Source organism: Xyrauchen texanus, chromosome 17 (assembly GCF_025860055.1).
Source record: "Xyrauchen texanus isolate HMW12.3.18 chromosome 17, RBS_HiC_50CHRs, whole genome shotgun sequence".
Taxonomy (NCBI): domain Eukaryota; kingdom Metazoa; phylum Chordata; class Actinopteri; order Cypriniformes; family Catostomidae; genus Xyrauchen; species Xyrauchen texanus.
The window spans coordinates 17,504,702-17,529,136 of NC_068292.1; the positions used below are offsets into that span (position 1 = coordinate 17,504,702).

Genomic DNA, 24,435 nt, shown 5'->3' on the forward strand with positions numbered 1-24,435 from the left:
AACATCATCTGCCAGTGCTGCAGTCTCAAATACAGACATTCCACATCTGTATTGAAATAATCTGCTGCAAAGCTTGACATGAACACTTGTAAACTGCTGCCACCTGGTGGCCACATTCAATTCAATCAGCTTCAATAAAGGCTTAAGAGACACCATTAACACATAAGCGTTTATTTCATTTACACAACACTTACAACATATTTATGAAGCATTTATGCCCTTGAATGAATGTTTTTTTTATTTCACTCAATAATTCATATAAAATATTGGAGCACATGTGGATTAAATAGCTTTAAAGCATCACATCTACTCACATCTTTCGTTGCATATATTTTACAATCACTTTTTGATGCAGTGTGCTTTATATCTTATACAGAATGATAGAAACAGTGCAACAGACAGTGGTTTGTGAAACATGGCAGTGCATGAAGCTACAACAGCAGGCCATCAAGGGGTCTCTAGAAAAAAAACTAAAACATGTTATAAAACTACATCAAAATAACAGCTTAGATATGTCAGGCATTTAAAAAAAAAATTAGACAAATCAATGTATGTTTCCTGTTTGCGTGAGAATTAGATTAGATATGCTTGGGTAACATTCCAGGATAATTTGCTCACCTCAAGTCCCTTACAGAGCATACAATTCCAGAAGATACTCCTTTGGCACGATTCCGATAGCTCCTTTCATCTCCCCCACCCACCAGCCGAAGGTGTCATACTCCTGTGGAAAACACAGAAAAGCCGATGACACATACTAACTAGAGTTTGGGTGAAGCAGCACAGCAGCGTTCATTAAACTTACTCACTGTTGCAACAAACCAATCAGAGCGGTGTCACAATCAGCAAGGTCAAATCTTATAGGTCAATGCCTAGGGGAATGAAAACTGCCAATATTTATAGTTCATTGACCCGTTCATCTTCAGGTTTTGCCTCATTTTCTTCCCATACTGTCTCTTATCCCTCTGCACAATTTTTTTCCACCCCTCCCTATGTCCTCCTTTCCCTCTGATTTTCCAAGGCCAACTCAAGGACACATGGCCCACAGGACCTATAAAGATTACACAAGAGAATGTGAACAGCCATATAATTTGTATGAAGTACAAATGATTTATAAGCCAGAGTACAGAGTCCTGTTCTTTACATACAGATCTACTGAGATCAGCTCTTCTCGAGCTCGTGGAATAGATAACCATAACGATAAGATGACTCTATCTGTCTTTGTTTCCCTTTTCACTCCCTATCGTTTTCTGTATTCCATAATTGCAAACAGATCACAGAGTGCCATTCACTTCAAAGCCACAAAATCCTGTGTTTTCTCCACATCCACGATACTCTGTTTCTCACAGATGTTTTCTAATCTAAAGAGTTATATACTGAGGCAAATATCTGTCAAGCCACAGTGTATTTTTCTTTTTTGAAAAGGAGAATGCAGTGAGGAAGTGAGGACTGGATTAGAACATGCAAGCATTGAAGCTGTCTGAGCTCTACATAAAATTTCAGGAAAGCTCCATTTCCCAGACCTTTAGAGGAGATGCTTTTGGATGCATGCATAATATCCAAGACAGGTGATGGATTTCATTGTTAAGACTTGTTAAGACGAGCAGGTTGAATGCCACCACAAATTCTTTGTGAATACAGATGCTGAACAAAAGCAATACTAAAATATAAGTATAAAAGGTATATGCAAACTGTATAATATATATATATATATATATATATACACACACACGCGGTGTAATACACACAGTGAAACGTCTGAGTGCTGATGTACTGAGACATCAGTACTCATGGAACGTCTCTCATCCAATCAGATTTGAGGACCGGAACTAACTATATATATATATATATATATATATATATACACATACACACACACACACACACACACACACACACACACACACTGTATATACAGGTATATTCTGTATATATAAGGAGGCTCTGGTGTTGTTTTGGTTCTGTGTATATGAAATGCAGCATCAGTGCAGCCTTAAACTTCTGTCATTTCTGCAATTCTGTATGCTGTGTAAATGCACCATTTTGTGGTAAATATGCTGCAAAAATAAATAAATAATAAACTGACAAATATTAATTTTGCAATGGCTTCCTGCTGAAAACACATGCCTTACTGAAAAAATGTTAATTAAATATATATTGCAACCACTGCTTCCCTTTTCCAAATTTTCTTACATAAACAGGGTTTCGTTTTTTATACTTTGAAAGAATGGTCAGCAACAGTAAAACCAAGAAAAAAGGCTTCAAAAGGTACTTGGTTTAAGTGTGGATTTTGTCGCTATACTGCAACATTCTCCTTTTGTTTTCTTTATATCTGAGCAATGTTGAGCCAAACCCATCAGTCACAGAACAGATCATACAGACATGATTGATTGCGTTCATTACTCAATTTTGATTCAAATGTACTGCTATTTGCCTTTGCACGGCAGTGTATCCCTGAGACATCTTAATCCAGTGCAATGAGTGTTGGCTGATGTTTATAGCCCAACTCCTCTCTATCATTCAAGTCTTTGATCTCCCTGAGGCTGACAAGACTCTTCATGCTCTTCAACCTTCATCTTTATTCTTACTGTCCAGGGGGAAAATCTCTCTCTATGATACAGAAAGAGCAATGAGGTTTTAATCATGCCCCTGCTGAAGTTAAATATGAAGTTTGTGGGCCCCTACTTGACCTTGACAGCCTAAATGATTCCTGCTGTATAATGTATATTGTATGGCTCTGGCCAGCAACCCTCTTACTGTCTCCGTGCACTTATCTGTCGATAAAACAGAGGTCTGGTTATGCAGCTTCTGACAGTTTCTGCAGACACATACACACTGTAATGGAGAGCATCTCTACACCACAAACGGTCCTCAAAGAGGGCATGTGCACACCACAAACACAAGAATGAAAAGAAAAGGAAAATCATTTCTGAAATGCAATGTGGAAAGAGACTGTAGATGTAAAACGATGTAAATAAATGCTTCTTGAAAATTTAGTCAAGTTTCGAATAGACACTTGGTTCTCAACCTTTTTGACTCCCAAGACCCCCCATTGTCCGACAAAATATTCAAAGGCCCCCAATATAGGCTAAGATTTTTCCTCTGGAACTTCTGCTGTAAACTTCTCAACCATCTTTATAAAAGAACCCCCCCCCCACCCCCCAGTCATGCCTGGCCCCCTGGCAGAGCACCACTGGATTAGAAATAATACAATTATATATATATATATATTTGCAGTATATACTATTTATATACTAAAGTATTTGTATTACTCATATACTCTAAGGCTCTGTCTGGCCAGACAGGTCTCTGCTTGGGAGTGGCAACAGGTGATCGCACACGCTCATCTCTCCCCCTCTCTCCCTCTCCCTCTCTCCCTCTCCCTCTCCCTCTATCTCAAACACACATACACACACACACACACAAACAACCTTGTTCATACAATAACAGCCCAAGCCATGATACTAGTTCTAAAGTGATGTTTTTGAGAGGTCTGGACGCATTATTTGGTGTGAACCAGCAACAGCGGATTTTGATCTGTGGCATAAGAAAGTAGTTTTATGCACAAATACTTTTTTATGACCGTATTCAGTTTTTCCAAAAAAAAATTTAAAATATGAACTGTTTTATATAAGTAATATAACACTCAAAATCGTGCTCTATAGCCCTAAATCAGCACTGCTCTGATTCGGCCGCAAGCTAAGTGCCGTAGGTATTGTGATGTAGGGCCATATATCACTCCTCCTCATGTGATATTGCTTATACAGGGTTGGGAGGGTTACTTTTGAAATGTATTCCTCTACAGATTACAGAATACATGCTGTAAAATGTAATTTGTTTGTAACTTATTCTGTTAGATTACTCAAGGTCAGTAACGTCTGCCAGTATGTTAAAAATACATTCTCTGAAAAACATAAATATCATGCAGTGTTGTTTCTAAACAAGATAAATCAAATTTATCTTGTTTTACGGATTTTTTGATACTTTTACAGGAAAACAATACAAAAAATATTATCAAGAATATGATTTTTGCACTAATATCAAAAGGTCCTACTAGAAAAAATTAATTATGATCCAAAGTGAATTTATGATTGTGTCTGGTAACATTTGCGTGTAAAATAGCTAGAAAAAACATTTTAGCTTAGTGTAAAGCTGACAATTTACACAAGTTTTATTTCTATTTCTTCTGCTCCAAACTTACTTTCATTACTCGTATGAATGTAACACATCATAAGAAAGTGTTTCACCGCTGTTCAAATGCACTTTGGATTGCATAATTTATTTGTGTAAATGTTTTCATCTGAAAGGACTAAATATTAAATGAAACAAATGACAATAAATTGTAAAGTAATCACTTCAGTAATCAAAATAATGTTTGAATGTAACTGTATTCTAATGACCAATGATTTCAATTGTAACTGTAGTGGATCAAAGTCTATTTGATGTTTTTCCAAACATAACATTTTAATGCCAATATATATATACAGTGCATATATACAGGGCTGGATCGGATATCAAGTGTCTTTTTTTTTTCAAAAGGACCTCGGTAGTGTCTACATACTGTACATCCATATCTGAATGCACTTTTGAATGTGGTATTCATTGTGTTTTGAATGACGAATGAGCAGTGCTGGACAAAGGATATTCTTTATTTGTAAATATTATAATGCGTGGGATGACTTAATGGACATGAGCATAGAACAGATTTTTTGTCTTCCATCCTCTCTTTCCATAATGACAGATCTAGTATGACTTTTGGCACTGTGCTGATGTTTAAGTCATTGCTATGGCAATCAGTGTAGATATATCGGATATTGACAACCCTATCTAAACGTACAGATCTGATTTCATCACTTCCTAAAAATCTGATTTGAAAATGTACTTGGATTTATATGCAGTCTGAACAAAGCATAATCCCATTCTGCACATAATTGGCATTGCTGAACTGTAGGAGTAGCTAAAAGCAAAAATTGAACTAGAGTGTTGAAGAGCAAGTTGCACCATATCCCACACAGGCGGCCAAATATAGGTCAGCACAGTTGTCTGAACTGTGTGAAATGAGACAGGAAATGCATATGTGAAGGGGTGAAGGGGAAGCTTCCTGTAGCTGCCCTTTGATACAGACACACCTCATTGACAGGCCCAGTGCCTAGTGCTTAGGGCTGCCCCAATAATCAAGTCTTCCTGAGTGTGTGAGTATATGTAAGTGTGTGTGTGTGTGTGTGTGTGTGTGTGTGTGTGTGTGTGTGTGTGTGTGTGTGTGTGTGTGTGTGTGTGTGTGTGTGTGTGTGTGTATCTGGGCACGCAGGAGGGGTAGATTAAGAGGCGAATGTGACAAATAAGACTGCAACATGAAAGCAATGCAGACCTCACACACTGACTACATGCCCACACACATATGCACACTCACAGGGAACAACTATTTGTGTCTATGCAACACCCATTTATGGAAGCTGACTGCATGATGTGCAAGGTATCTGGGGGCCTATTCCATAGATTTAAAATGTGGTCCATATGGTTACATTAACATACCTCATCCCAGTGTTGCAGTCATTCTATAGTTTAGAATTAAAGGGATATTCTGGGTTCAGTAAATGTTTAGCTCTATCAACAACAATTTATAGCATAATGTTGATTATATTTTGACTCCTCCCTTGTTCATTTAAAAATCAAGGTTACAGTAAGGCACATACAATGAAAGTGAATGGGGCCAGTCCATAAATTACAAAATGCACACTGTTTCACAAGATAGCCACAAGATCACTTATTGTGTTTACTGGCATGTGTCATTATCCTGGATATACTGTAACTATACTGATAAGGCTAGTAAGCATTTATGTCACACTAAAATCATGTTAATATGTATAATGTTAACATCTTGTGGTTATCATTTGAAACAGTGTGTATTTGAATGTTTATGGACAGGCCCCATTCACTTCCATTGTGTAGTTGCTTTACTGTAACCACAATTTTTTTTATTTAATTTTTTATTAAATAAACGAGGGACAAGTTGAAAAAAATATATACATACAAATACAGGGTTGGGAGGGTTGAAATGTATTCCTCTACAGTTTACAGAATACATGTTGTAAAATGTCGTTTGTAACATATTCCGTTAGATTATTCAAGGTTATTCACGCATTATAAATACTTTGGATTACTTCTTCAGCATAAAGATGACAATGCACACAAGGTTTATTTATATTTCTTCTGCTCCAATCTTACTTCAATCTTAATTCTCTGTCTGATCGTGTGAATGTAACACATCATAAGAAAGTGTTTCACTGCTGTTCAAATGCACTTTGGATCACATCATTTATATGTATAAATGTTTTTCATCTGAAAGGACTAAATATTAAATGAAACAAATGACAATAAAATGCAAAGTAATCTCTTCAGTAATCAAAATACATTTTGAAATGTAACTGTATTCTAATGACCAATGATTTAAATTGTAACTGTAGTGGATTACATTTACTTATATTTTGTATTTTAAATACATAATCCCGTTACTTATATTTTGTTACTCCCCAACCCTATATATATGCACTGTATGTATATATATATATATATATATATATATATATGCACTGTATGTGTATATATGTGTGTATGGGTTGGGGAGTAACGAAACACAAGTAATAGGAATACATATTTATATTATATATATATTAATTTGGAAATATATACATATAATGATAGATTAGTAAACTTTACCAGTTGTCCCAGTTTACCTGTTTTCACTCTAATTGGAGCTGCAGTTGGCAATTGGTCATTCAAAGATTTGAAAATATTATTTAAGTAATAATCAATTTGAGATGAATCATATATAAGTCCTGCTTATGCAAATAGGTATATGATTGAGACTGAAATGAGGGGGATCTTTGCTCAGCTCTAACATGAGGCTGACTGTGATTGTTATGATGCTTTTGGACCCCAGACAGACCATGTGACACACTATTTTGACCAAGCATCATTTACAGCACACAACACACTGCCTTGATTTGAAAAGGGGAGAGTGTGGTGTGCATGATTTAGGGCCCTGACACCTCCCCCTGGTCTGATGGTCAATACCCTTTCAGAGTTGCTGAGGGTCTGGACAGCGGGGTAAATGGAAAGGGGGTGGGATGTTAAACCTGCAGCTGCTGCATGGCCAAGGGGAAAGAGGTAGGCCACTAATAGCCCCACTGGATTGTTCCCCAGACTGCTCTGAATGGCCTCAGAGCCACAGCTGGACACTAAACCCACACTAGCTTTACGGTCATCCACAAGCCCGGCTGGAGGAAGCAGGCAGGGGGAAGGGGCAATGCTACAAAAGAGTGCCTGCAATACTCGTAGTAAACCAATCTGTGCAATATCCATTAAAATGGCACAAACAGGCCAAAGCATCATTGGACTGTGCCGAATGGTACTTTCCAAGCATCACTTGGTACATCTCAGGACATTTTCTATGTATTGTGTTATGTTACAGGTTTATACATACATAATCATTATTATATTTCATTTATATTTATATATTTGATTATTTAATGGAGGTTTGTCTGGAAATTAAAAAAACAATGCAACACACACACACACACAAACTATTCCAAAAACAATTTGTATTTTGCTGCCTCGCCAGTTGAAGCCACTAGATGGCAGAATTGCTCTAATTTGGCAATCACCTCTGGATTCCATTCAGACCACATTCTGTCATGTTCTGACAGCCTGCTGACTTTTAACAGAATGAGATAATTTCCCCATTGGCATGCTTTATATATCCATTAGAAATTATGGATTTTTAGCCACTGGTGAAATTGGGATGTCATCTCAGTTTCTCCTGAAGATACATTATCTTGCTACTGCACATTGCTGCACCTCTGGTGAAATTAATATAAATAAATGGGCTAAAGTTATGGAAAGCTGCCTTCAGCAGTTCTTTTTTGTTGGCTTCTTTCATATGTAATCACTTCTGAAGATCTGAACTTGCCCCGTTATGTAATGGATCACATTACCCTTCTGAAAAGACCGGCTAAGATCAGCATGAATTTCTAGGCTTGTTTAAATTGGACAGTACTGGTTTATTAGGTGGGCTAGTATAGCCATGTTGTTCACCAACAAAATTTGGTTAAGCTGGTTGTCCAACATAACTCCATTTTGTATAGTTAATGCCTGTTAAAAAGTTATGACTGAAAACAAGTCACTTAGACTAAGATAACAGAAAAAGCCAAACTTGTGTCAATGAGCTTTTAGAGGTATCGATCTAATTCTGTTACTCAGGTACAAACCACATGGGCAGTCCACAGATCTGCACAGACTGCTTACGCATCGGAGATGACAGGTGGGGAAGTTTTTAACCAAGTACACTTCTCTACCACACCTGGTATGAATACAGAGGTGGATTCAGTGTTTCCTGAGAACACGGATTGCCATTAGAGCCATAAATAGTGACTGGCTGAGAAGTTTAATGCAAAAGGTCTGCATACGGTTGCCCTTCACTGAACATGGCATTAAGCCGTCTTCCAATACTGAAATACCCAAATGCACAAGTTCACACACATGCAGTGGGCAGACATGGAGACAGGTGACAGAATGCCTCTGGCTGCCAGACTGCTCTGCTCAGGGCCAAGAGTGCTAAAATGGTTTCTGTAGTGACAAGACTAATCCCATCACTGTGCATAGGGCGAGGGAGTATTTAGCTTCCACATTTAGGCTCCCCTCTGCTGAGCATGTGAGACTGATATATGTCATCCAGACATCACAACATATTTATTTAACAGAATGTGATTTCATGTTCTTTTTTTTTTTTTTTTGTAAAATTATATCTGAGAGAATGAGAGGGAAGCAAATGCAGGGAAATAAACATGACCTAATACTTTATTATTTATGTCAATAATCACATGGTTTGTGACTACTGCATCGGGTCTGGAATATTCCAGGACACTGGCTCTCTTACCTTGCTGAGGATGTAGATGCTGTCTCCCCTCTTGAAGGACAGTTCATCAGGGTGGTCACTGGCACAATCCCACAACCCCTGGAAGTAGTTTGCATAGTCTGTACTCTTGCTCACTGCTGCAGGGGGAAAATATAAAAGATAAAGTCACTTGTCACCCAAAAAAATAAAGAGACAAAGAAAGAAAGAAAATAATGACGAAGAATGGAAAAACTACTGATGATGAAGAAAGAAAGAAAGAAAGAAGTACTGACCAATAAGGAAAGAAATAAAGTAAATAACTGGCAAATATAACTACAGACAAAAAAACTACTCACAAAGATAAGAAAGTACTGAAAAAGAAATAAAGAAACAATGAACTGATGAAGAAAAAGGTAAGAAATAAACTACTGATGAAGAAAGAAAGAAAGAAAGAAAGAAGTACTGACAATTTATATTTATCTTGTTTAGAAACAACACTGCATAAGATATTTATGTTTTTCAGAGAATGTATTTTTAACATGTGTATTTTGTCTTACTGTACTGGCAGAGTTTTTATAGTCAAAAACAAGTGAAAAAAATCTACCAGTGCTGAAGACGTAATCCAAAGTATTTAGAATACGTTACTGATCTTGAGTAATCTAACAGAATAAGTTACAAATTACATTTTACAGCATGTATTCTGTAATCTGTAGAGGAATACATTTCAAAAGTAACCCTCACAACCCTGTTTATAGGTTTGGTTCAAGTATTATTCTTAAATGTGTTTGTGGTTTGGTGTTAGTGTTTTTCTGGCTCAGAACTGTCCACTAGTAGGCAGCAGAGAGTATATATATAGCCAAGTTGTAGCTCATGTAATATAGCCTCTAATAAGGACTCCACATTTGAGCAGCATCATGCTGTAATGCATGCGATATAACAAGCTATATTTGTTTAAAGTGACCATATTTTTACTCTTTTGTGACGTCACAAAATTGTCCTTGAACATAACTGGATAATTATTCCTTGGATGCATTTAGCTTTTGGTGGATTTAACCTTGGGCTGAGTTACAAAGATTTTTCTTTCAGTTATTTCTTTCAATGTACCATATTAATTTCTTTAAACTGCCCTTCAGCAGATTTTGAGAGCGTTTTCATATCCAGCAAAAGAAATATTTACTCATCTGTGCTGTTTTAACATAAAAACACAGTCAGGCCTAAAGCTGTCAGACAAAGCAGCACCGTGAGTGCCGTTCACATAAAAATACCCCTAAAGGTAAATATCTTGCTACAGACATTTTTACTGGTAGATACCCAAGAATGCTGATTTGGCAGATTATTTTAATTATTTTCTAAATATAATCTTGCCCACTGCTACGTTAACATTTTATTCAGAGCTGCATCTTAAAACAACCTGGCATCAGTGGTCCACCTTAAAAATAAATAAATAAATATTATAAAATGACAACAAGCACTATTCAGTTCATTTACAGCAATTGATCAAGGAAATTCATGTAATGATCTCACTATCCTGGATCATGAAAGCTTTACAGGAAAACCTGTAGTTTCACCACCATTATGGCTCTCTCTAGTTCTCTAGCTGGCCTCCTCATCAGAGCATCTGTCACAAGATCCTGCCTCAGCCATCGTTGCTGTCAGCAGGACGTCCTGTGCTGTGTGCTTGGAGCAGAGGGCCATGGTGGGCCACAGTGCACCAATTGAGTCAGCTTCCTGCCAGTGTCTACCAACCCTTGCCCAGTGCCCATCACTCTGCAGGATACAGGCTTCCCTCACACAGAGAAAGAATATTCACTTCTGCCCAAAAACAGTTTAAAATAATAACTGTGACAATATCAAGAATATTCTTTTATTTATGAAAGATTTTGTCCCACCATTTACCCAAATTATTTTAAACTAAATAACATAACTTGAATAAACGACACATTAAATCTGCATAAAGCAAATGTAAACTTAAACGAAAAGGAAATCTCAACTAGTATGGGCAAAGGCTCATGTAGACAGCTGATTCCTGTGGTGTAGACCACTGGTTCTCAACTGATTTTGCTTCAGGACCCAGATTTAATATTGAACATTAAGTGGCAACCCAACACGGTATCCAGATTTGTTTATCATGCTAGTAAAAGTAAAAACAAAGAAAAAAAATTCCTTAATAATAAAATAATTTTGAGCAATCATCAAAATTACATCAAAAGGCTGAATGGGAAAGGTATAAAGGTATTTCATAAAGGTATAAAAAAAATACATATATATAATAAAATCGCAGAATTGTGACTACCAGGCACATGGAACAAGCACAGAGCCAAATATTGTATTAGGCTGCTGAATATGACAAATGGAAAGCCATCAAGTGCATAAACATATCAGAGTGATTTCAGTCAATACAAACCATGTTCATCCTCATTGCAATTGAACCTGTATTCAATGTAATCAAGATCATATTGTCTTTTTTCATATTGAATTTTACTAATCTTACTCGTGGCCTTGGGAGTCAATGACAAAGAAATCTGTTCCCTAACCTTATAAAGGTTAATAAGAAATGTATTTAGCTATACTAACTATGCACAACCCTACATTTAGATGCATTTAATTAAAAAATACTTTTAAAGTAAGTCAGTCCACTCAGCCGCCATCCTGGAAATACTCCTTGTCAGCTCATTCCTATGGATACAAGCCCAAGCAACATAAAAGTTCAGCTCATATCTACTTGAATGGGGAAAGGCTGAAATTTCCACAATGGTTTGTCAAGATTAAAATCAGCAGTAAAATGACAATTATATTTTGGCAATTGTGCTTCTTTAACTCAGATCACGCAAAAAAAGACTGATCTCGCAGTGAAATTGGAAACAGGTTGAATTTACTTTAGGTAAATTGTCGAGCATATGTGCACCTGTGAGCTCCATTTTCTGGGTGTGTTGTCCACTGTTGGGTGCCAAAAGTGAGATTTTTCACTGTATTACTGTCTGTACAGTTGAAGAGCAAAGCATGTTTTATAAACGGTAACCCCAACCCAAATCCCAAACCTAAACCCAACCAAAGTGGAGTAAAACTGTTAGAGAGAGAAATGCAACCTCCGAATAATGCTTGTAACGGATGACACGAGCGTGATTACTTCCTGGTTTCTACCCATTATCCGAACACGGATCTCCCACGCTGCTGATGCAATCCACTCCCACTTTTTGTCCCCCCTTTTGTCCCCCTTAAAGATTTAAAAAAAGTTACCGAGACAAATGATAGCCACATAGGCAGATCTTGGAGTCTGTCTGATGTTAAGGGACTGCAAGGGCAGGTAGGGGATGACCCAGTGGTAATTACCTGTAACTGGGGTGGATGGTGGTGGGGGTTTGTTGGCCAGGGTTACTAGTGCTTTAGGCGGCTGGGGTACATCTTCATCTGAGAGGGAGAGAATACATATTCCAGTTACGGCAATGAAATATCCGAACATTTCTATTGTCTTTCTATTACCATTATCCACCAGATCCATAGGAGGATCCTCCACAAAATATTTTTACATGAACATTCATTCGAAACAAAATCAATAAATCAAATTCAATCAATCAGATTGACAAATAATTGAACAAATATGAAGTAAAGTGGCAAACCAGGGAGTTCTTCATAGATGTCATCATCTATAGCAGCACCCATGGGTGATGAGGTCACAGTCCTGGATGATGAGCTTGATGGCAAGCAGTCATCATACTCCTCTTCATCTTCAGGAATGATTCCATCCATGTCTGAGTAGGAAAACAAATACATAAAACATGATGTATCTGTGTAAAATTTGACCCTTGCTGAGCCAAGTTAGGAACCAACAGAATGGGCAGTGTTATGTGGACAGAGGTGGGTAGCAACGCACTACATTTACTCTGTTACATTTACTTGAGTAACTTTTTAGGGGAAAATACTTTTAGAGTAGGTTTTTAAAGTGGGTACTTTTACTCTCACTCAAGTACATTTCTAATCGAAATTTTTACTTCTTTCCAATGGGCGGCGTTCCTGACGTTAAATTCCTGGTTTAATTTTAATTAATGCATAATTTATTGAGAGATTATTGAATGGGACTTTTACGACAGCGGAAATTCGCACAGCTGCGCGCGCTGTCACAGACTGTCACTCAAGTCATCACTGTTGTAGCATTAAACTCTTCAAAGTGAAACACATTCTTCACTCCACATAGTGAAAAAATTATAGTTTGTCATGCAATGCTTCATTTAACACCAAGACAAGTGGTTAATTCAAGATTAAAATCAATTTAAAGCAGCATGCTGAGGTAAGTTTTGGCTCTAATTCTAACTCTGGCTTTTCTGTGTGAATGTGATGGTAATTTTCAGGGTGATAATGTAACTGGGCTCTTATAACATCCGTTTTTAAGAGTACATTTTTAAATCAGTGCAGTAATATATAATATATCAGTGCGCTTTTTCCCGCACAAGCATGTCATGAGCAGTATTTCAGCATTTACCCCACGCCCTCATGGGGGTACTGAAAACTATCGCATCTACTTCAGGAGGATACACTGTATAAATCCATGTAAACATCCAAGTTAAGTGTAAATAAATGCCTTTGCTCTGCTGTTCGTATGACTGACAACTGGAGTGTGAACAGACAGCATTTCTGCGAGGGCTTCAAGGCGATCATATGGCGAAGAGAGTGGCTCTGTCCGAAATCGTTCACTCGTTCACTATATCCTATATAGTGGCAATATATAGGGCAACAGGGTTGGTAGGGTTACTTCTGAAATGGGTTACTTTTGAAAAGTATTCCACTACAGATTACATGCTGTAAAATGTCATTTGTAATGTATTCTGTTAGATTACTCAAGGTCAGTAACTTATTCTAAATATTTTGGATTACGTCTTCAGCACTGGTAGATTTTTTTCACTTGTTTTGACTATAAAAACTCAGTACAGTAAAACAAAATACACATGTTAAAATACATTCTCTGAAATACATAAACATCATGCAGTGTTGTTTCTAAACAAGAGAAATCAAATTTATCTTGTTTTAAGGATTTTTAGATATTTTACAGGAAAATAATACCACAATTATTACCAAGAATATGATTTTTGCCCTAATATCAAAAGGTCCTACTAGAAAAAATGAATTATGATCCAAAGTGAATTTATGATTGTGTCTGGTAACATGTGCGTGTAAAATAGGTAGAAAAAACATTTTAGCTTAGTGTAAAGCTGACAATTTACACAAGTTTTATTTCTATTTCTTCTGCTCCAAACTTACTTTCATTACTCGTATGAATGTAACACATCATAAGAAAGTGTTTCACCTCTGTTCAAATAATTTATTTGTGTAAATGTGACTAAATATTACATTTAAAAAATTACAATAAATTGTAAAGTAATCACAATTCTTTTTTAATGTAACTTTATTCTAATTACCTATTATTTAAATTGTAACTGTAGTGGATTACATTTACTTATATATTGTATTTTAAATATGTATTCTCGTTACTTGTATCTCGTTACTCCCTAACCCTGATAGAGAATGGCAGTTTAGTTCACTATATGTCAGCAGTGAGTGAATGAAATTAGAGAGTGAATTCGGATGCTGACAGATGCACAAAGCGTCAGATCGCTCGGACTGTCACAGAAACAATATTACATATGAACTTTCACAATTATTTGGGCCTTACTTGATATTCTTATGAAATAATATATGAATACAATAAATCTTCATTCTGTTTGTCATTTTAATATATACTGTGTGTTAATATAAAGAGGAAACACATTTGAACAATAAAAAGTACATTTTAAAATGCATCTGTATGTTTTGTCTCTCTATATGTTATTATGTTATTATGTTATTTTAATCAAGTAATGATTTCACACATTCTGCATGAAATAAAACATTGCAGGAGTGAAGGAAGCAGTAAACTCCCAGCTCGTACGTCTTCCCCGTGGTGAAATGTAGGCAATTAACCATCATCGAGTGGACATCAAATGTACACTCAAAATGGTGGGTAATAATGAGTGAAGAAAAGTAAGGAACGAGTGGCTCACTCAGAATTCAGACAATCCTACTAAATGTCGGACACTCAAACTGGCGGTTTCAGACAAAGTGAGTGTTCCGCGACAGAGGTTGGTGCCCTACCCAGGCTGCATACTCTGCATTTAGAGAGCGGCGGTCCTGCTGTACAGAACTCATTATCTAAATTATTTCGACACTGAAAACTGAACTACAATGAAATAAGAATCCATGCAGGACTTTAACCTGTTGATAAGCAACCCCTTTTTGAGCACAAACCATGAAAATGACATACCTGAACTTAAATGGTTGTATTTACTGGAGGACCCTTTGGAGTATGGACACAGTTGTAGTATCTTTTGAAAGATGATACTTTGGGCTTTATTTCAGAATTAATATATGTTGTTTTCTTTTAAAGTTAGAGAAGCTGAAGTTTATAGTAATGGAAATATTTTGTGCTGAATTTGTTTTTATAATCTAAAAAACTATAATAAATGTGCCAAGACAACCCAGAAACACAATGTTCTCAAAGTCACAATTCTGAAGAAGTTACATTTCAAATTGGAAGATGATCTAACAAATAATGAGGTTCCTGCAAGCTTTTTTCTCTGTAAAATCACTGGAAGTGTACAGAGTAAATTTAAGGCTCCGCCTTTCAAGACGACACAAAATCTGACAGCACTGCTCGGTTATTCTGAATAAAACTACGCCGCATTTTTAAAAATAGACTTTGGAGACAGGCTCATTTTGTTTATGGGACTAATATATATTATATACTAATATATAAGATAATATACAGATTTACAACATGATTGCTGCTCAGATTGCATAGTTTGTTGAAGAACAATGACAAAGGGTAATTCTTTCAGGCGAGATCTCATGTAAACAATGGAGAATATATCAATTTCTCTGATTTATCACTTTTATGGACAAAAAGTGCTATTGGATGTTTTTAAATGAACGTTTGACATGGACAGTCGACCCAAGTGTGGCGAACTGGATTCATCTGGCGATAGCATTTTCATAAAAAAGGTATGAAGTCCCGTTTTGATATTGCATGTTTTCATTTGTACTCCTGGCACAAATAACTAAATTGCTGTTTCTGGAGCATTGCTAACGTGAAACAGAGATCGGATATCAATGTTGATCCCCATAAAAGATGTATAATTTGTTAACATTAATTACGTTTATAGACTGTAAATTATATTGTAAATGTAAGCAGAGTGACGTCACTCCTGAGTGCGATGAAATTGCATATCAACAGGTTAAAAGCTATGAAATAGCGAAAGAAGGCATTAATAAAGCATGATCTTGCTTTGGTTTATATTTCAGCATTATATACAATGTCCTTTCATCCAAGTCTGACAAGAGCCCTTAAAGGGAGAGTTCACCAAAAAATTTACATTCTCATTATTTACTCACCCTCATGCCACCCCAGATGTGTATGACTTTCTTTCATCTGCTGAATTCAAATTAAGATTTTTAGAATAATTTCTCAGCTCTGTAGGTCCATGCAATGCAAGTGAATGGGTGTTAACATTTTAAAGCTAAACAAAATCACATAAGTCAGCATGAAAGTAATCCATAAGACTCCAGTGGTTAAATCAGTATCTTCAGAAGTGATGTGGTATAAGAATGTGTGGATGAGAAACAAATCACTTTCACATTCTTCTTCTTCTATGTTTTTGGTGATTCACATTCTTCTTTGCATATCACCCCCTGCTGGGCAGGGAGAATAATGTCTATCAAAAAAGGACTAATATTGACCTGTTTCTCACCCACACCTATCATATCACTTCTGAAGGCATGCATTTAACAACTGGAGTCTTATGGATTACTTTTATGCTGCCTTTATGTGCTTTTTAGAGCATCAAAATTTAGGCCTACAGAGCTAAAATATTCTTATAAAAATCTTAATTTGTTTTCTGCAGAAGAAAGAAAGTCATACTCATCTGGGATGGCGTGATGGTGAGTAAATGATGAGAGAATTGTCAATTTTGGGGTGAACTATCCCTTTTAATTGATAGCTCAGCCATAATTTTTATATTCTGTCATTATTTCCCTACCCTCATGTGTTCCAAACCAGTGTGATGCTTTGTATTATGTGGAACACAATATGAGTTAGAAAGAAAGTTATTGACTGACAGTCTCGCTCACCATTCACTTTCAAAATATGGAGAAACAAAAATATTAGATATATTAGAAAATATTCCCTGAAAGTAAATAAAGACTCAGGCAAACATTCTGTCTAATATCTACTTCATGTTGCATGGATGGTAGAAAATAATATGGGTTTGGAACAACATGATCGTGAATGATGACAGAATTTCCAATAATAACAATAATAATTCTGTAATACATGTTCAATGTGTATTATGTAATGGAATATAGGGGAGTTAATGTCTATTATTTCATTTGTGAAAGTAACAAGTTACTCACTACTTGAGTACACTTTGAATTGGATACTTTCTTACTCTTACTCAAGTAATTATTTATGTTAGTACTTTTACTTCTACTTGAGTAATTCTTTTTTAATGTAATTGTACTTTTACTTGAGTACAGTTTTTGGCTACTCTACCCACCTCTGTGTTTGGATGTACAGTTTTACCTTTGATCAAAAAGTCAATTTGCTCCACCCAATCTTTAGCATCTTTCTCAGAGGCAGCACAAAACTGTAGAAATGAGCATAAGAGGGGAAAATAGGAAAAGGAAATCAATAAAACAGACAGAAAGGGTGAGAAATTAAACAGAGGGAGAGACAGATAACCCTTTTGAATATCAAACAAGTTAAATATATTTTAAAGAAATATTGCACAAACACACAACATTTAACAAAAAGTAGTTTGTTAAGTTTTTAAATGATCTAACATTAGATTAGAACAAAAAGAATTTGGACACTTTCTGGTTGTAAAATTTTGTGGAAAATGTCCATAGTAGAATTACACCTGTGGTTACTCTGCTAGGACACCTCTGGGAACTTAGGGAACTGACTTCTTACTGTACATCCCCTAAAAATTCCCTTGACACCAGTTGGCTAAAAGCAATTGATAATTGATAAAAGAAAAGTGATTGAAAAGAAATTGAAAATGATCTGAGAAAAATTATATATTCTGTCTGCGGCCAAATCACAGCAGTGCTGATGTAGGGCCATATCGCACTCTTGCTTAAATATATTTATATATATATGTAAGTCATATACTGTATATATTAGGGCTGGGAAATTTTGCACATTAATTTCAGTGATTAATATTTTTAAGGCGTTAAAATGTTTTTGTTAAATGCAGTATCCGTTTTTCTGAAACTTACCACGACAGAAGAAAGCTGTCCCGAGTTGTTCATGGCAGGCTACTGAGCCTAACAGGCTCAGCAGGGTGGGGGCTGAGTTAGGGCATCTGCTGCCTGCCAGGAACAACCCGGATACCATTGTACATGCTTTTCCCCACTTTCTGCATCTAAAATACATTTTCAGGAGGTGCACGCTTGACTGAACTACACATCCACAGAAACTGATTTTGTGGAGCAGTGCTTGCTAATTCATTACGAGTGACACCTCTCCATGGCATAATAAACACAGAAGTGGATTTACTGTCCGGAAAATGGAAACCTCACCCGCAAGCGGTGAACCTGGCGTGCGAGATACAGGCAAGTTGCCATACTGTATCTCTTCGCATTGGCCGAAAATGCTCACCCACTTGCATCTGAACTAGTGTCAAAAGCGAAACCATCTGAGATAGACCCAGCATGACAGAGACTGAGAAGGACCTGGAGCCAATTATACTTGTATAGAGACTGAACGGCAGTCAGAAAAAACAATGGTTTTGAGATTTTAAACTTCAGCAAATTAAACATCAGCATTCAATATGTTTTATATCTGTATTTGTAGTGTCTCATAATGCTTTGGCAATGTACACTTACATTTTTCTTGAATTTCTTCCCAATAAAGTTTTATTTGAATTGAATCTGCCCATTTGATCCTATTATTAAATAAAGTCCACTGGAAAATGCCAGAAGATTCTGCCCAATTTTTAAATACATGTCCACAGATTTTATGGCATATAAGTGTATCAAAGATTTATACCTGTAAAAACGTGTTAACTCTAACTTAAAAAACTGAACATTTAACAAGTAAATATTTAAATAATAAACATAAATGATGAAAAATAAATTTCTTGCAAGTTCAAGACAAAGTTTAAGTAAATATATTTATGATTAATCACAGAATACTGTGCGATTCATTAGTTAAAATGTTTTCATTGATTCACAGCCCTAATATATATATATATGTGTATATATATATATATATATATATATGTGTGTATATATATATATATATATATATATATATATATATATATATATATATATATATATACGAAAAATAAGAAAACATACTACATGTTCTTACTTGGTATAAGAGGAGACTAACCTGATATACACGCTTGTCTGGAGCAGAGATCTCAAAGCAACAATCTCGCTTAGCATCTTTCCGCAGATTGTTGTTCATCTTGACATTGTAGCCAACAATATTAACCTCTCCCTTCTGCTGTTTATCTAGTGATATGAAACAATATTGCAGATTATTGACTCATCAGACTCGCCCACAACACATTTAATTATAAATGGTAGCTGTATTACCTTTTTCACCACCATAGTAGTAGAATACGTTGTTGCTTATGGCACACCATCTCTTCTGCCACTCATTGCCAAAGAAACTGTGATCTATATGTGTGAAAAAAGGAGGACACAGTTTGTTTTAAAGTGTTCAAAATGTTTTCTGCAGAATCTGTGTGTGGTTCCAGTACCTACAGTACCTTTCCTGCGTTTCTCCAGGTAGCCACTCTTTAAAATGGATGGAAGGTCCTGAGCTGCCACCGGGGGAGACTGCTGAACTCCTGATCCAAACAAACACAAGAAATTAGAAAACAGTTCATGCTTATTTATATCTAACAGTGCCGTTCCTAAAGGGAACTAATTCTGCCCTTCAGGTTTCCAAATCAATTGTTAGCAGGTAAGAAGGAATTCAAACCTTGGTGGACGGGATAGGGTTTCATGCACCGTTTTTCTTTTTTCAGGTACACCAGTATGTGAAACAGATGCATGCTCTGTTTTCAAAGCAAACCTCCCTTCTCGTTTACTCTGCCCTCCCCTCTCTTGTGTACACATTACCATTGCATTACTGAATGAGTGTGAGAGCGGAGGTGTTATGAATGACACTGGCAATTGTGGAATGTTTGCAATTATGTAAAAAGAGGTGTCAAGGGAGCATAACACATGCTGACTGTGAAAAGCAAACTGAAAGCCTTCAGAGCTAGAGTTGATTTCTGTTAAATCTGGTCATGTAAAACAATGTCAAAGAATTGGCAAAGGAAATATGGATATTCACGTAAGAAAACATTTAGGATATTGAAAATACATCAGAGCTTGGCTTTGATTTTCACACTTATCTTATTACACAATAAACTCACCAGAAGGAAATTAAAGATCACAAAGCATACCATGTGCTACGAGCACCCATTTCATTGTATAACTAACTTTGTCCATGTAATGCTGATTTTAAACATAGCTACTGTGGTTGCTAAAGAGTCCACAAAAAAAATTAAAATCTGAAAACACGCTTTTGCTTTTATTATATTCTAATTAAACAACAAACTCTTTATTTTCCTGGATAGCAGCATTACGCAAAAACTCATTACTTCACTTGCCTTACCTACAATGCATTTGTGCAAAACCGTGCATATGCAAATATGCCCAAATAGCTTTTTTGGTTCATCTCGAAGTGTGGTTTTGATTGGTCTAGGTCTAGGATATGCAGTGTAGCTAAAAAGGCTTCGGCCTCATGTTTAGGCTGTGCAGCTGTTCTCTCTGGCAGGCACAGGGAAAAATGACCTATAAAACACATGATTGAACTAGAGCAGTAAACCTTTTCCTCCCATGCATACACACACACACACACACATACACACACACACAATACACACAAACCACTTCCAGCCAGCATTCTGAAAGCCTACCCTAAATCCTGATGTAACTCTGTGAGCTTCGGAATGCAATAATCAAATGTTTCACAACTCAAAATGAGTTGGATGAACTGGATTTACTGGTGTTCAAATTCTACCAACACATTTCATATAGCAGAGGCTTATTAAACAGGAGCCTGAATTGACATTGGCTGTGGGCAGCATTGTCTGATCTACAGACCATAAACCATTTGCTCAGAGACAAAAGAGAACTAAACCCTTGACGTCTGTGCCTTCAAACTGTTCCTGAGCCTGTTGCCGGGTTGCATCAGTCTTTCAAGCACCTCATTCAGCTTTTGTGTTCTCCTACCACTACTAAAATATTCTAGACAGGAAATGACAAAGGACTGCCACAATGATACCGTTATGACAACTGAGGCTGCAGAATAGATGTCAAGTGGTTTATTCATAACCAGTGAACAAAAGGGGATTTTTTTGTTAATGTGAATTGAAATTTATGTACAGTAAAAATTGTTGTTGTGCATGGTGGATATCAATTGACGAAGATATTATAGCTTCGTTAATTAAAATAAATGCATGATCATGGTTTGCATACTCGCAATTCCATTGGGATTCCATTAGAGAATTAATGAGTGCAGTTGTTATCTGTTATTTTAAGCTAAGCTACTAGGTTCCTCTTGTATGCATTTAACATTGCAATCAGCCCCTCAAATCTCTACTCACCATCATAAGCACTATCATCCCTGTCAGTCTGCTCTGAGTGCAGAGATCCGCCATCGTTATTGGTGTCCATCTCGTCAAGCTCGGTGAACTCTTCATCTCCTAAACAACAGAGTCTTCATCAGCATCCACAAACAGAGGCAGCTAGAAGGCCACATATATTCAACCCTCAACCAGAAAGACACATGTCAACAAGATTCTCTACACCAGATATTATATATGTTGCTTGGATACAGGGATATCTGATAGCATAGGAATTTGGATATGGTGCCCAGGAGGTGAGGCATGTTTGTTTGCTTTTTCTCCAGTTGCATGGAGCATTGAGTGGCACTCAGCCATGTTGCCTAGATATTCAAGAGTCACTTTGCATAGATGTTGGATATTTGAGGAATACAGAGGGTAAACAGTGCACCTTTGACACAAGACAGTTTCCTGACAATTTCATAAAGATTATAGATCAAACTGATCACACCAGAAACAAGCAAGTATTTTGAAAATGTGTGTTGCATAATGTTGAACATGAACAAACAAACTTGTTTCCTGGTCACAGTGAAATGGTATAACGGTGCATGGGTTTCAGTGCCTACAAGTGCTAAACCAATCCCAACCCTACTAGTTCACTGAAAAAAAAAATTCTCTATCATTTACTCACCCTTTTTTCTTCTGTAGAACACAAATAGTGAATGGTGACCGAAACTTTGTAGCTCCAAAAGCACATAAAGGCAGAATGTTGATGTCTTCAGAAGCTATATGATAGGTGTGGGTGAGGTAAAGATCAAAAGAAGTTATTTTTACTATAAATCTTCACTTTCACTTTCACATTCTTCCTTTGTTTTATGTCGATTCGCATTCTTGGTGCATATCAACACCTACTAGTCAAAGGTGGAGATTTATTAAAAAAGGACTTCAATATTGATCTGTTTCTCACCCACACTTATCATCTTGCTTCTGAATACGTTGATTTAACAATTACAGTCTTATGGATTACTTTTATGCTGCCTATATATGCTTTTTGGAGCTTCAAAGTTCAGGCCTCCATTCACTTGCATTGTGAGGACCTACAGAGCTGAGATGTTCTTCTAAATATCTTAATTTGTGTTCTGCTCAAGAAAGACAGTCATACACATCTGGGGTGGCATGAGGGGGAGTAAATTATGAGAGACTTTTCAGTTTTGGGTGAAAATTATTTCAAAGAAACACTAAGCTGAACTGGGCAAAGTCTGTATGTGCTTTTCTGTGTTACCACAATGAGAATAATAATAAATGTGTTAGTTGCAACAATGTATATCATATAAGATGCATAGGCCTACATGTTCTCAAAATTCATAATGAGTCATGTTAGCTGTATGAAGGATTTTTCTACATAATGTTGCAACAGGATAGACTGAACCACACATGCGATTAACTATGTTTCACACACAGGGCCATTCTTCTGTTGAGGCCCCTCCCCCAGGAAACATACATATAATCACAAGCACATCAACACTTACGTTCATCCTTGAAATCCTGAGAGTAGCTGTAACAGAGATCGTTTGGATATGTTGAATACTATATGAGCATATTTCAACGTCACAAAAAAAATCATTACGGTAATGACTACATTAGCACATTCTAGTGTACCTCGATTTCACTTCTTTAATCCGCTTGATAAAGGCATCCTTTTTCTCTTTTGCTTTCTTGCTCAGATTCTCCCCTTTAAGATCATCCGTCAAAAAGTTTTCCAGATCTGAGAAAACACACTGTTCAGTGAATAGCAAATCATCCCCTCTTATTTCTAAAGTGTTTACGTATTCAAACAGGTGCATGTCACATTAAAAAGCACAATTGTATTAAAAGGATTGCAATCCGGGGCTATTATGCTACCGATAGACTTCCTACCCAATAACTAAGAACAAACTATATCTTAAAAGCAGTTTCATCAAAACAACATCAGTCTCCCCTTTTATTGCAGAATTACCTAAATCATTCAAACAATGTTAAAACTGTAAAGATATGCTCGCGTTAAAATTAAGTAAAGAAAGTCTAGTTAAAGGGAAATATTCACAACGTCCATCGGTGGACGAAACTTCCTCTTTTAAGCGAAGTATAAACAGCAATCAATCTAGATGCTGTAACATCAGACCCGAAAGCAAAACCCGAAAGCAACACATGGACGTTATCAAGTATTATCCAGACATTGCGATAGTACCTGCAATGAGTGTCGTTAGGTCTTCCGGGATGGATCTCATTGTGATACACAGCTTGACCCAGTACCATAGCCTTCGAAACACGGAAGTTTGAAGTGGACTGAGAGATACGGAAGAGGTAATAACCTCCTCTGCCAAACCACTATTCAAATTAGACAGCATTATTTATCACTTTTGCTCAGGGAGAAACACTTCAAACTGTGCACTGGGCAATCACATGTTCCCTTATCCAGATATTTGGCTGGAATAATTCACTGAACAATGTACACACTAGTTTCGCTTGAAATCTTTATTGAATTATTCCTTTCATATTCATTTCATTATGTGAAGTTGATCATATTTGCCTTTGTTGTTTCATTAGCACGTGAGAGAGATGGGAAAGATTAGGCAAAGCAGCAATCCTCATGAGCTTGAGTTTAGTATGTTTACTGGTGAATGTTCTGATTTTGAATTTGCTCAAAAAACTCCCTCTCTCTGCTGTTGTATATACAGTATGTTCTAGTAGCATTGGTCCTCTCGGCCTATTTTGATGTAGCGGTGGGCCTGTTGTTGGAGAGGGGCCACTTATCCTGAGGAGGGTGGCAGGTGAAGAATGGGGGGTGATGCACAGCTTTCATAGGAAAACCCCATAGCTATTCATCTCCATCTGGCTCTGTTCTCTCTC

General features: G+C 36.7%; 1 protein-coding gene across 1 annotated transcript; it reads right to left on the minus strand.

Annotated features, from left to right (window-relative positions):
- Positions 1–171: 171 nt before the first annotated feature.
- On the minus strand, positions 172–23,857 carry skap2 (src kinase associated phosphoprotein 2). The gene is made up of 13 exons (XM_052146378.1): positions 23,774–23,857; positions 23,206–23,311; positions 23,076–23,101; positions 21,589–21,687; positions 19,699–19,779; positions 19,523–19,606; positions 19,314–19,438; positions 17,496–17,559; positions 12,508–12,639; positions 12,221–12,298; positions 8,933–9,048; positions 619–721; positions 172–458 (listed from the first exon to the last, which is right to left on the minus strand). Exons 1-12 carry the CDS (start codon positions 23,811–23,813, stop codon positions 629–631), a joined length of 1,044 nt encoding a protein of 347 aa, XP_052002338.1. The 5' UTR covers positions 23,814–23,857; the 3' UTR covers positions 172–458; positions 619–628.
- Positions 23,858–24,435: the final 578 nt, after the last annotated feature.